Source organism: Scyliorhinus canicula, chromosome 1 (genome assembly GCF_902713615.1).
Source record: "Scyliorhinus canicula chromosome 1, sScyCan1.1, whole genome shotgun sequence".
NCBI classification, from domain to species: domain Eukaryota; kingdom Metazoa; phylum Chordata; class Chondrichthyes; order Carcharhiniformes; family Scyliorhinidae; genus Scyliorhinus; species Scyliorhinus canicula.
Window position 1 is genome coordinate 186,212,654 of NC_052146.1, and position 14,232 is coordinate 186,226,885.

The 14,232-nt window shown below is 44.9% G+C and overlaps 1 protein-coding gene across 8 annotated transcripts in view; it reads left to right on the top strand.

Annotated features, from left to right (window-relative positions):
- atl2 (atlastin GTPase 2) overlaps positions 1–14,232 on the top strand; it is a 90,567-nt gene that overhangs the window by 691 nt on the left and 75,644 nt on the right. For 2 of the 8 annotated variants that reach the window (XM_038804575.1, XM_038804565.1), the window contains exon 2: positions 2,413–2,429. The exons of the other annotated variants lie outside the window; for them this stretch is intronic. In XM_038804575.1, coding sequence (XP_038660503.1) covers positions 2,423–2,429 — 7 coding nt within the window. In that variant the 5' untranslated portion in view covers positions 2,413–2,422. The remainder of the gene's footprint in view (positions 1–2,412; positions 2,430–14,232) is intronic. 8 annotated transcript variants of the gene reach the window in all.

Here is a 14,232-nt window from a genome sequence, read left to right on the forward strand (position 1 = left end):
AACGTGGAAGGAGTTTTTAAAATTTTGGTGTCACACCTACATCCAGAGGTCCTGAAATCCGGGGTGCTCAGGCTCCAATAAAGAAAAGCGTTTACTTTCCCATTTTAAATAAACAGCGGGTACGGAAAGCCGCAGATGTCATGAGGAGCCAGCCTTACTGCCGCGCAATCCCGCAATCGGGGGTTTCGACTTTTTGAACAGAATCCTCTCTTTACAGCAGCTACCGTGTGGGAGTGTAAACAAACCCCTTGTGTCTGGGGGGAGGCGGGCAGGGAGGAAAGAGAACCGGCGGAAGTCAGATGAATTGGCGGAGAGTGTTTGGGAGGTGCTGACATTGTGGCCGAAGTCTCCCGCACCCCTATTGGCAGTTTTCTCTCCGCCCATGTGTTGGGGCAGTATCACGTGTTTTTTTTTCGAAGAAGAAAGTTGGATGTGGCAGGATTTTATTATCGTTTTGCAGTGCCCTAGCACTCTGAGCCTCCACCTGCAGCCGTGCCCGCTTGCCGGAGGATTGGCGCCCTCTTACCGGCCTGTGGCTCGCCGCTGCTGCTTTACCTCTCCCCGCCAGCGCTCCAGCCGCACCTTTCCCTTTTGGGGGGGGGGGGGGGGGGCGGGGAGGTGTTATATAACAGCACGCGGATCCTCCAGAGCACAGACAGCAAGGACACTACTTTAGGTGTGAGTAAAGTGTTTTTAATCCCCGCCTGCTTTGACATGAGCCGAGAGCAAGTTGCCTCCCCTTGCCTTTAACGGGTGGGCACAGTAATAAAATTTACAGTGCTCACCCCAGTCCAACGCCGGCATCTCCACATCTTTAACGGGTGGGGTTAAGGGAAGGACTTGTTTGCAAGGTACGTTCAGGAGCTGGCTGGGTGAAGCTGGAGCCGGGACACACATCATCCCGTCTCTTCAGTTTAGGCGTCGCCACAATTTATAGTCGATTGTGATTTCCGTACGAAGTCGTGACAAACAAAGCTTGTGCACATCCAGTCGGGGAGCACCAATGTGCGGCGGGTCTTAATATTTTTGTGTTTTGTTCGCATTCACTTTGACCTCAAAGATCTCCGTCATTTATTGTTATCGATCCTGGTCCCGGGTCTTTCACTTCAGTGTTATTTCGCTTGTGTCTAATCGACTACAGTGGTCATCGTTAATCGAAATGGGAGGCTCGCGAATGAATTCCAAGGCAGTATTTTTGGCACTATGCATTTTTTCCCGAGACTCGAGTGAGGCTGTTAATAATAGGTTTTGGAATGATGGCCCAAAGACGGAAATTATAAGCTAAATGCTCTCAAGATTTTGAAGTACAAAATTGAAGCATTAAAAAAGTATAGGTCCAATATTAGCGATTAACCACCTGTAGAACATGTTACATAATTCTGGCAGTTATTGATGCACTTGACATTTAACACAAACTTTCAAGTGCTTGTGTGGACTTTATCCCTCGTGATATGGATGGTTGGGGTGTAGCGTTTTGTCAGAATTTTTAACCTGCAATTTATCTTCTAATAACGGATGGCACAGTGGTTAGCACTGTTGCCTCAAATCCAGGGACCCAGGTTCCATTCCCGCCTCGGATGACTGTGTGGGTTTTCTCCAAGGGCTCTGGTTTCTTCCCACAGTCCAAAGATATGCAGGTTTGGTGGATTGATAGTGGCAAAAGGTTAGGTGGGGTTATGGGGATAGGGTGGAGGCGTGGGCATAGGGTGCTCTTTCCATGGACCGGTGAAGACTGGTGCTCTGGAAAGAAAGACTTCTTGGAAGCTGTGCCCTGCATACCCTCTAACTCTATCTTTTACACTCATTCTATGCTTCTAAAACTTCATTCTAACTCTTTTAAACACTCTAACAATGTTACTGCCATCAGACTTTTGAATGGACCTACCTCGTATTAAGTTGATCTTTTCTCTACACCTTGTGTTCACTGTAAATTATATTCTGCAGTCTCTCCTTCCTTCCCTATGTACAGTATGCATTGTTTGTACAGCATGCAACAAACAATACTTTTCACTGTATACTAATATGACAATGATAAATCAAAACTTGATAGACCGAATGGCCTCCTGCACTGTAAATGTCTGAAAGCTCGTGTTTGCAGCAAACCTGTTGGACTTTAACCTGGTGTTGTAAGACTTCTTACTGTGCTCACCCCAGTCCAACGCCGGCATCTCCACATCATGTAAATTTTATGATCTATAATGACTAGATCCTTGATAAGGTTATAGCAACTAACTCCAGATTCATGTATCAAAATCCTAATAATCCATAGCTATTTGATGTAAAGTAATTATTTCATGTTTTTTATCAAGCTATTGTACATGTTTTTTATTCAGATTTCCTCCCAATCTCCTGAAAGTGATCTGTTAAACTATCATTCTGTAGGTGCTAATAGCAGTTGTGTATCTTTTTCAGATGCTGCTAAATGCTCGGTCAGTGTGTGAACTATTTGCAGGTGACATAGAATTTACAGTGCAAAAGGAGGTCATTCAGCCCAACGAGTCTGCACCAACCCCTGGAAAGCCCACCCTATCCCCATAACCCAGTAACCCCACCTAACCTTTTTGGACACCCAAAGGCAATTTAGCATGGTCAATCCACCTAACCTGTACATCTTTGGACCATGCGAGGAAACCAGAGTACCTGGAGGAAACCCACGCAGACACGAGACTCCACACAGACAGTGACCCAAGCTGGGAATCGAACCTGGGACCCTGGAACTGTCGAGGAACAGTGCTAACCACTATGCTACCGTGCTGCCCACATGCATCCTGTATTCATCAGAACTTCTCGTGCGCTCTCCAGAAGTGAAAATCCTTTTTTATTTACTTGCATAGCCCAGGAATATTTTCACTCAGTGCTATTACACAATTCTGGAAATTAGAAAGCCAGTGTATTTGAATTTTTCCTACAGTACCATCAAACTGAAACAACAGACAGCATGGTGGCACAGGGTTTGCCTAATGCCTCAGGACCAGGGACCCGGGTTCATTTCCGACAGAGGGTGATTTCTGGTGGAGTTTGCATGATTTCCCCGTGTCTGCATTGGTTTCCTCAGGATGCTCTGGTTTCCTCTTACAGTCCAAAGATGTTCAGGCCCGGTGGATTGGCCATGCTAAATTGCCCCTCAATGTCCAACGGTTAAGTGGGGTTGCGGGGATGTGGTGGGGAGTAAGTGGGCCTAAATAGGGTACGGTGCTCTTTCGGAGGGTCTGTGTCGACCTGATGGACCGAATGCCCTCCTGCACTGTAGGGATTCTGTGAACAGTAATGTTTAAATATGAATTTCAGCGAGAATGTAATTGAAATGGCAGGTTTTTGGGCTATGAATCCTTCCTTTCAAGTTATTCTGTTTTGTCTTTTACTTCTCTCCGATTTGTGCCAACTGTGACCAAGCATGTAGATGACTTGTATCAGAACTTTGCTAATGCCATCCTGTAATGTCAAAGTGACCATTACAGGATGCATGTGACTGACCTAATAGTTCAAAGGTTCATTAAACTTTACAGTGTAGAAAGAGACCATTCAGCCCATTGTGTCCAGCTGGTCAACAAAGACCAGACTATACTAATCCTATTCTCCAGTGCTTGGGGCGCAAAGCCCTGGAGGTTATGGCAGCTTGAGTGAATGTCTAAATACTTCTTAAATGTTCAGAGTTTCTGACTTGACCACTCTTTTGGGTAATGAATTCCAAACTCCTACATCCTTTAAAAAAAAAAAAAAATTGACCTCAATTCCTCTCTTAGCTTTAAAGAAAGAGATAGAAGGCTATGTCCTCTGGTTTTTGATTCTTCTAATTGAAAAGTACCTTCTCTCCACCCTATTTATGCCCCCCATAATCTTGCACAACTCGATCAGGCCCCCTCTCAACCAAGGAAAACAGCCCCAACCTATCCACTCTTTCCACATAGCTCAGACCCTCCAGTCAAGGCAGCAGCCTGGTAAATCTCACATCATTCCTATAATGTGATAACCAGGACTGCACGCAGTGCCCCAGTTCTGGCCTAACCAGCATTTTACACAGTTCCAGCTTGACTTCCCAGCTCTTGTATTCTATGCCTCGGCTAATAAAGGCAAGTAACCCATATGCTTTGCTCAACAACCTTGTCTACTTTCCCTGCCACCTTCATGGATCAGTGGATATGTACTCCAAGGTCCCTCTGATCTTCAGTACTTTCCAGAGTCCTGACATTCATTGTGCAATCCATTGTCTTGTTAGCCCTCCCCAAGTGCATTACTTCGCTCTTTTCCGAGTTGAATTCTATTTGCCACAGCTCTGCCCATCTGACCAGTCCAATTCTGCTGCCTAACCTGCCATGAAGATTAGAGGAGATTTTTTTTTCCAATCGTTGACTGAGTGTTTATGGCAAGGCCAGCATTTTTTTTTGTCTGTACTGGTTGCACTTGAGAAGATGGTGAACCATCTGCTTCAGTCCATGTAGTGTAGGTATACCCACAAGGCGGTTAGACAGGAAGTTCCAGAATTTTAACCTAATGACTGAAGGAATGGCAATATAGTTGCAAGTCAAAGTTGCCTGGGACTTGAGGTAAACTTGCAGGTGGTAGTGTTTCTATGTCTCTATTGCCCTGGTCATGGATTTGGAAGATTCTCTTGGGCAATTACTGCAGTGCATTTTGTAAACCGTACACATGTGCTTTGGTGTTAGAGGGAAAAAATGTTTAAAGTGCTGGGTGGGGTGCTGATCAAGTAGGTTTTGTCCCAGATGTGTTATGTTGTTGGAGTTGCGCTCATTCAGGCAAGTGAGGTATTCCATCACATCCCTGACTTGCGCCTTGTAGATGGCGGGCAGAGTTCAGGGAGTCAGGAGATGAGTTAATTGGTGATTCACAAAACATTAACCAGTGCAGTACTTCAAAAAAGCAATTGGGATAATGTTTCACACTTGCTAGATTGGTAGGATATTGTGGATGTACTTTGTGGAATAGTTTGCATAGCTATTTGCTCAACTTGCACATTTATAAAATATCTTTTAATACTGTATCATGAATGAAAGGGTGGAAGGTTGCAGAAAATTAATTTGGGAGAGTAAAAAGAGTAGTCACAGGTACTTGATTACATTTTGGAAGAGATGGCAAATGGATTGATGCAAGAAGGAATTCAAGTTAGGGGCATGAAACATTGCAGTAGTAATCATGGAATGAATCTGTCATGTATAGGGTTTTAACCTGTTGCTATGTATTGGGTGGAGTTGGGAGCTAAATTTGAAGGAAGTCTGAGGAGTGAGTGTTTCTTATGGTTGTGACGAGAAGAGATATGGAAAGGCTAGTGTTTTGGGGTTCGTTGAAGTGGAGGACGGGTGGGAAGGGTTAAATTGGGGGCATGGATAAACCTCAACAGTTTCAGCGTTGAAGAAAATACATGAGTTGGTTGTAGTGGTGTGTAGAGGAATGATGGGAGTAGAGTTAATTGGAAGACTTGTTTAAATGGTTGCCGCCTGGATGAGTAATTTGTCCAATTGCCTGGTTGTGTTTGACTGTTGGGTCAGTTGCACTGTGCACCCCTGCATCTATCTCACTTTTCGATTTGAGGCCATAAAGCCAAGCATTATATTGGGGAACAGGGATTTGGCAGAAGTGGAAATTTGGAAACCAGGTCAAGGCTGTGGGAGTAGATAACTAATACTATGTGTGGTTTGTGGTAGCTACATTTTTGGAGTAAGGATGCTAGAGTACTGGATGGGGAGCAGGCATCTTGTTTTCCAGGAGCTGAGGATACAGGAATGGGAGTTGTCCAGGAAAATATTTCATGAACTTTGGACTTTCTAATGGTTTATGCATTTTTCAGTTGTGTAGGATTCATTGAAATTTAGGTATTTTACTGTACTGGTTTCATGGAGCTGGTAGTCTGTTTCATTCTGAAAGTTCCCACGAAAAGAATGCAGCTGATAGATGTGGTATTTGCTGTTTAGCAGTTGCATCCCAAGCACTGTAAACTTTGTTATCCGGTTCTTTAATTAGTAACCAAAATATCTGACTATACAATTTTCTTTTAAGCTGAGCACTGTTCAGAAAATGTATTAATCAAAAAATCACAATGAATTGTAAATAGGAAAAGTTCTTAATTCTTAAATTATTGGGTCAATTTTCTTTATTGAGTCTGAATAAAGCTGTCTTGCAATGTGGGAGTTATGTAACTCTCTGTTAACCAGCATTTTTAACCTGAGCATGTGAAAGACTTGATTTGCAACAATAAAACCAACAATAGATGCATCAATGCACAAAACTATGTGCTATTGGATATTGATTGTCTTGCAAAGAAAGTAAACTAGAGTCGATGCTGCATCATGGTACATTCTAGTCTTTTGAAATTGTTCAGCTTTTCCCCCAATGAAAAATGTCTCTTGGTTTGCAATATAAGTGGCATATCAGCATCCGTGGAATAGCCTGCTGCATGAAGGATTAATTTTAGTAATGGTAAGGGACTGAGAAATAAAAATATTTTTGATCTTTGAAGTTTACTGCACTGACTTTAAAATGACGCTTTCAAAATTGTTTAGATTGTTGGTTTTTGAATAGGTGTAATTTATGTATCGGTAATGCAGTTGAAAGCTGTGGCTTTTTTATTTGTATTTTTTTGTAGCCAGCATGTGAATGAGAAGCATTTAACATTAAAATATGATCTCCTTTAGCAGGAACAAAATCCTGTTGCCACTGTCCTCAAACTCAAAAATCATAAAGTTCTGGAATTTTTAATTAATGCATGTACTTTCAAATTCCAGTGATCGTAGCACTCTGCAGGTTAAATATTTTCTATATTACAGCTACTCTGTTTACTTCAGTATTGTCACCAGACTGAGCTAGTATACACGAGTTTTATTCTCTTATCACCCCACCAGTATAAGTAATATATTTCAAAGCACTCTCCAGGTGCAACCCAACTGCAGCAGAAAAAATCATATTTACTGTAGAGTTTCGCAGTTTGAGACTTATAAAATTTCACACACCCTTCATTATGAAGTTTGAGATTGTAAATAATAAAAAAATTGTCAAAATTTAAACTTGGATTGTAATGTGTAACTGAAAGCCAAATGTTTCAGAATGAATCCTTTAACCATCCACACATCTAACTCTTTCTGTAGATTTATATTTGCAGCACTTTCTGTTTGTACACAGTTGATTTTTTGATGGATTTTGTTGCATGAGCAAATGAAACATTTCTTGAATTCTGAATGAATATAAAATAAGTGAAGGTAAAACTTGTGCTGGCAGAGGAAAGAAAAGCATCTTTGAGGGGTGGCGGTGACAAGTGGAACTGATGCTGGACTCGTAATCTAGACCCAGGGTAATGATCTGGGTTCAAACCCCACCATGGCAGATGGTGAAATTTAAATTCAATACAGCATCTGGAATTAAAAGTGTAATGGTGACTATAAAATCATTGTCGATTGTTGTAAAAATCCACCTGGTTCACTTCGTGTCTTTTGGGGAAGGAAAGCTGTCTGGCCTCCATGTGACTCCAGGCCCACAAATGTGATTGACTCTCAAATGCCGAGCAAGCCACTCAATTGGAAAAAAAAAATGAAAGAAACTACTGACCACCTGGCATTGACCTCGGCACCGGAAATGGCAACATCAAACCCAGCCCTGTCGACCCTCCTTAGTAATATCTTGGGGCAGGGTGGCACAGTGGATAGATAGCGCTGCTGTCTCCCAGCGCCGAGGACCTGGGTTCCACCCGGCTCCGGGTCACTGTCCGCGTGGAGCTTGCACATTCTCTCAATCTTGCGCATTCTGTCTGTGTGGGTCTTACCCCTAGAACCCCAAAAAATGTGCAGGTGAGTTGGCCACACTAAATTGCCCCTTAATTGGGGGGAAAAAAAGAATTGGGTACTCTAAATTTTTTTTTTTTTTTAAACCTTCATGCCTGGGGGATTGCGTCCAGCAACAGCCTGACGTCATACAGAATAATTTGCCTTGCAAATAATGGTCCCAGGCACTAGCCATCACCATTCCTGGGTGTGTTCTGCCCCACCAGCAGGGCAGCCTCAGCAGAGGTGGAAACTAAGCATTTAGGTGAGCACCTTGAAATGCCATGGCATACATGGCTATGGACCAAGTGCTGGAAAATAATGATCTTTATTGTTGCAAGTAGTCTTGCATCAACACTGCAATGAAGTTACTGTGAAAAGCCCCCAGTCGCCACATTTCGGTGCCTGTTCGGGTACACAGAGGAAGAATTCAGAATGTCCAATTCGTTTAGCAGCACATCTTTCGGGACTTGTGGGAGGAAACCGGAGCACCCGGAGGAAACCCATGCAGACACTGGGAGAATGTGCAGACTCTGCACAGTGACCCAGCAGGGAATCGAACCTGGGACCATAGTGCCTTGAAGCCACAGTGCTATCCACTTGTGCTACTGTGCTGCCCACTTTATCATGGCCAGTCTACCTAACCTGCACGTCTTTGAACTGTGGGAGGAAACCAGAGCACCCGGAGGAAACCCACACAAACACGGGGAGAACGTGCAGACTCCGCACAGACAGTGACCCAAACTGGCGATTAAAATACATCGGTAATTGATGACCAGCATGTACATGATGGGCCGGAAGGCCTCTTTCTGTGCTGTAAAACTCCTGACTCTCACTCACCAAGTTCCTTCAGCAGCACCTCCAAACCCATGACCACTACGGTTGAGAGAGACCAGAGCATCAGAAACATAGGAACACTGCCATCTGGAGGTTCTCCCAACCTGACATGGAAATAGATCACTGTTCCTGGATCAAAATTTGGAATTCCCTCCCTAACAGCACTGCGGTGTACTTAAACCTCAGCCTGCTGTGCTTCAAGAAGGCAGCTCACCACTACCTTCTTGAAGGGAAACTAGGAATGGTCAATAAGATGGTCTGCCCCTAAATGGATATAAAAAATGTAACCAAAACCTTTCCCTCGCTTTATGTAGTTCAGACCTGTTGATATTACTAAATATTTTGCAGCAATGAAACATTTGGATGTGCATCTTGTTTTTTAAATTTTTAAAATATAAATTCAGAGTACCCAATTATTATTTTTCCAATTAAGGGGCAATTTGGTGCAGCCAATCCACCTAACCTGCACACCTTTGGGTTGTGGGGCAAAACGCACACACACATGGGGAGAATGTGCAACTACACATGGTCAATGATCCAGGGCTGGGATTCGAACCCGGGTCCTCAGCACTATGCACTGCGCCACATGCCGCCTGGTGCATTGTGGTTTGATTACTAATTTCATAATGTATAGTTTGGTGGGGCAGTCTTTGCCAAGGTTGTTATTGATGGGACTGAAACATGTGTATCTAGAAGTAAAGAATTCAAGTTTCTTTTTTTTTGGAAATGTTTTTTATTGAGTTTCATATTTTATATCCAACAAATTACTAGGAAAAAAAAACACAACCATTGACATGTATGTTTACAGGTAAGCATCTTCATAATAACATCCCTTTAACCGGCATACATATTCTACATTCCTCAATATGGCCGAGGCATATGTTTGTAGGCATTTGTTTACAATTTGGTTTTGGGCCTTAGCTTGCCATCAGACTGTCGCTTGCGGCTTTGTCCTTCCGTTTTTTTTTGGAATAATTTTTATTCAAGTTTTCAACAACAAATTTTTATCACAACAGAGAAAAACAGTAACCCCTCCCCTCCAATACAAAAACAATAAATTAACAAGAAAAAGAAATAAGTGTAAACCCATGCGAACAAACCCTCATAACGAACCGGTAGACCCCCCCCCCCGATTCCCACCCATTTCCCCCTGATTCTTGGCCACCCGACTATTCTTCCTCTTGTTCGTTGGCCACAAACAGGTCCCGGAACAATTGCATGAATGGCTCCCATGTTCTGTGGAAGCCGTCATCTGACACTCGGATGGCGAATTTGATTTTCTCCATTTGGAGAGATTCCGAGAGGTCAGACAGCCAGTCTGCAGCTCTGGGTGGTGCTGCTGACCGCCAGCCAAACAGGATTCTACGGCGGGCGATCAGGGAGGCAAAGGCAAGGGTGTCCGCCCTCCTCCCCAGGAATAGATCTGGCTGGTCTGAAACCCCGAAGACCGCCACTATCGGGCATGGCTCCACCCTCACCCCCAGCACTTTGGACATAGCCTCGAAGAAGGCTGTCCAGTACTCCACAAGTCTGGGGCAAGACCAGAACATGTAGGCGTGGTTGGCCGGGCCTCTTTGGCACCGTTCACATCTGTCCTCTCCTCCGGGAAGAACCTACTCATACGGTTTCTTGTTAAGTGGGCTCTATTTACCACTTTTAGTTGCGTCAGGCTGAGCCTTGCGCACGTGGAGGTGGAGTTGACCCTATGCAGTGCTTCGCTCCAGGGTCCCCACCCTATCTCAATCCCCAGGTCATCCTCCCATTTCATTCTTGTTGCGTCCAGTACGGTGTCGTCCCTTTCTACCAGTCGGTCATGCATGTTGCTACAGTTCCCTTTCTCTAGGATACTTGCGTCCAGTAGGTCTTCCAGTGGTGGCGGTTGTGGGTACGTCCTTGTCTCCTTTCGTAAGAAGTTTTTGAGCTGCAGGTACCGTAGCTCGTTCCTCCTGGCTAGCCGAAATTTCTGTCAGTTCGTCCAGTGTTGTGATCCTGTCGTCCGTGTATAGGTCCCTGACTGTCAGTGTCGTCCCCCCCCCCCGGGTCCTGCCTCCACCTTTTTGAAGGTGGCGTCAGTCAGTGCTGGTGTGAACCTATGGTTGTTGCAGATGGGAGCCTTGTCCGACATTTTGGTCAGGCCAAATTGCTGCAGCAGTTGGTTCCAGAATTGGAGGGTGGCTGTCACCACTGGGCTGCTGGAGTGTTTTTTGGGTGGGGATGGGAGTGCTGCCGTGGCGAGGGCCCGGAGGGAGGTCGCCTCCGCACGCACCCACTCGGCTTCTGGCTCCTGGATCCATCTCCTTACTCGCTCGGCTGTTGCCGCCCAGTGGTCGAATTGTAGGTTTGGGAGGGCTAGCCACCCCCTGGATTTTTTTTTTTTGTAGGACCTTCTTTGGGATCCTAGCATTTTAAAACCCCCCCCCCCCCCCCCCCCCCCCCCCCCCCCCCCCCCCCCCCATACGAACGCCGTGATAAGTTTGTCCAGCGCTTTGAAAAAGGCCTTGGGGATGTAGATCGGAATGGATCTAAACAGGAAGAGGAACCTGGGCAGTACGTTCATTTTGATCGTCTGGACTCTCCCCGCGAGGGAGAGTGGGAGTGTGTTCCATCTTTGCAGGTCCTTTTTTTACTTCCTCCGTCAGGCTGGTGAGGTTCCATTTGTGGATCCCTTTCCAGTCATGGGCTATTTGGATCCCCAGGTAGCGGAATTTGTGTCGGGCTTGTTTGAACGGCAGCCCCTTTAGTGCGGCTGCTCCCCCCCCCCCCCCTTGCGGGTGTACTGGGAAGATCTCGCTTTTGCTCATGTTGTGTTTGTAGCCCGAGAAGGCTCCAAACTCTTTTTCAGGAGCGCGATGATTCCGTCCATGTTGTTTTGGCGGTCCGAGATGCAGAGGAGCAGATCATCTGCATAGAGTGAGACTCTGTGCTCTCTGCCTCCCTTTCGGATCCCCTCCAATTTTTTGCTGCCCTGAGCGCGATTGCTAGCGGTTCGATTGCTAGTGCGAACAGCAGCGGGGACAGTGGGCATCCTTGTCTGGTGCCCCTGTGCAGCTGGAAGTATTGGGAGTTGGTATTGTTGGTCCGTACGCTCGCCATGGGAGCGTTGTATAGGAGCTTTACCCAAGTGGTGAACCCTGTTCCAAGCCCAAACCGCTCCAGTACCCCTCTGAGGTATTTTATTTCCATTCGACTCTGTCGAAGGCCTTTTCTGCGTCCAGGGAGATAATCACCTCTTGTGTTCCCTCCCCGGAGGGGGTCATTATCACGTTCAGCAGACGCCTGATGTTCGAGGTAAGCTGTCTACCTTTGACGAAGCCCGTCTGGTCCTCTGTGACCACCTCAGGTACACAGTCTTCTAGCCTTTTGGCTAGGATTTTGGCCAGTATTGTGGCGTCTGCGTTCAGCAGAGATATGGGTCTGGATGACCCACATTCCATTGGGTCTTTGAGAAATCCAGTTTCTTTATTTTTTTATCTCAATTTAGTTGTTGAAATCTACCATGCGATTTAAGTGTAGTCTCGTATACACTTTGAACTTGACCCTTTTACCTATCAGAAATAGCTGGTTCCCTTTGACAGTTAAGGGGCAATTTAGCATGGCCAATCTACCTAGCCTGCATATCTTTCTGGGTTGTGGGGGTGAGACTCGCGCAAATACGAGGAGAATATGCAAACTCCACATGGACAGTGATCCCGGGTCAACAGTGCTGTCAGGCAGCAGTGCTAACCACTGCGCCACCGAGCCACCCAGAATACCGTTTCAACTGATGCTATTTTTAACTGGATAGTTTCAAATTATTATTTTTAATTGGAAGCTAGGATTTTAAGGTCTTTTGACGGGTGCTTCAAATTACTAGCAGATATCTTGTTGTTCAAATTTGAACTGCTAAGATGACCCCTGAGCATTTTTACATGTTTTGGTACATGTTGCATAACTTTGACTAACTTGTGTACTGTTTGCATCTGAACCCTTCTTATTTTGTGTCCTGAAACTTTCTTTATCACATCCATCTGTGAGCCCTAGATGCACAGGGCTCAATGCTCATTGTTTTCTACTGTGAAATTCTTATCCGATTAATGTCCACAACAATTGTCAGTTGTATCCTTGAGTACAGTCAACATAGTCTTGCCCTATAACTCTTGGCAGAATGTTTTAATGAAAAAGTGAGTTTGATCCCACTTAACCTGAGGTTGGAATAAAATTACGAATGAAAATTGTTAATTGGTTTTAAATTCCCCAGGTGTAGCAAATATTTTGCAAGAAATCCCAGGAAGGCTGTTGAAATTTGGGTTAATAGGTTTTGGTACCTATACAGTAACATTAGGGAAAAACGAGACTCCAACCTAATTTGCCAATCATTGAGGTGCTTTCTAAAATTCACATCGGCCAATTTTGGACTGGAGACTATTTTTGAGGAGACAAAAATGCAAATGTTTCATTCATTTTGTAATGGGCTAGTAAACTTAAAGCCAGTGTGAAAAAATTTTTTTTGATTTACTAGAATGAAAATTGGGAGAAAAACCAGGTCTGCAACACCTCTAGACCTTCCTATATACTGTCAGGATCATTTTAACTTCATTATGGGTTTTTCTGCAGGAATACAGTGTTTTACAAACTTGACAGTTCTACCTTGGAAAGGGACATTTTATTGAGTGAAATTACTATACAAAAGAAGTTGGATGATTTAACTACACTAAAAATCCCATGTGGTCTGTACCTTTCCACTTTTGTGAGTCAATTCTGACTCTGAAACGTTCCATTTTTCTTATGAATTGCCCCTCACCCCTTTTTATATTTTACGCTGTGCTTCATTGTCAAAGGCACAATGTTGAAATCAAATTGCCATTGTTAAAATTTTTAAATATAATCTCAAATTAATGTGCTAATATTATTGCCCCAGTATTCAATTATTTTCCAGTTAAGTATTTGTTCTTTGCTCCAAGTGTTTAGGATCCTTCCCTTACTGTTGACATTTTTGTTGCTTGATGTGCTAAATTCAGCCACAAGGGCTGGGAGAGGGAGTGAAATAATTTGGAATCATAGGGCTGGATTCTCCGCAGCCCCGCACCGAATAACGCGGCACGTCTGGGGGTCATTGCCAAAGGCCCTCCCAGCAATACTTCGGTCCTGACTGCGTGGTTCTAACCATGTATGGCCAGTTAGGACTCTTGCGCGCCGGCTGCACACTCGGTCTGTGGCCACCCTGGTGGGGAGTGGGGGGCCTTGTGGGTGGCGATCGGGTGGGTCAGATGGAGCAGCGCGGGGTAGATCGGTGGGTCCTTGTTTGTTGGTCTGAGTCCGACATCTCGTTCGTCACGGCCGCTAGAGGCTGTGCGTGGACTCTGAACTGGAAGTACGGGGCCCGTATCTGCAGCCTGAGCTGTGAAGCACTCCAGGTCCCTGCCAGCCCCCTGTAGGTAAGTGAATAGCTGTATATTTTTTCAAGGAAATTCTGGAGTAGAAAGTCAGTGTTTTTACACCGGCATGGGGACATAGCCCCATTTTGGAGAATCCAGCCCATAGAGTTTACAGTGCAGAAAGAGGCCATTTGGCCCATCGAGTCTGCACCGGTCCTAGGAAAGAGCACCCTATCTAACCCATGACGCTACCCTATTGCCATAACCCAGTAACC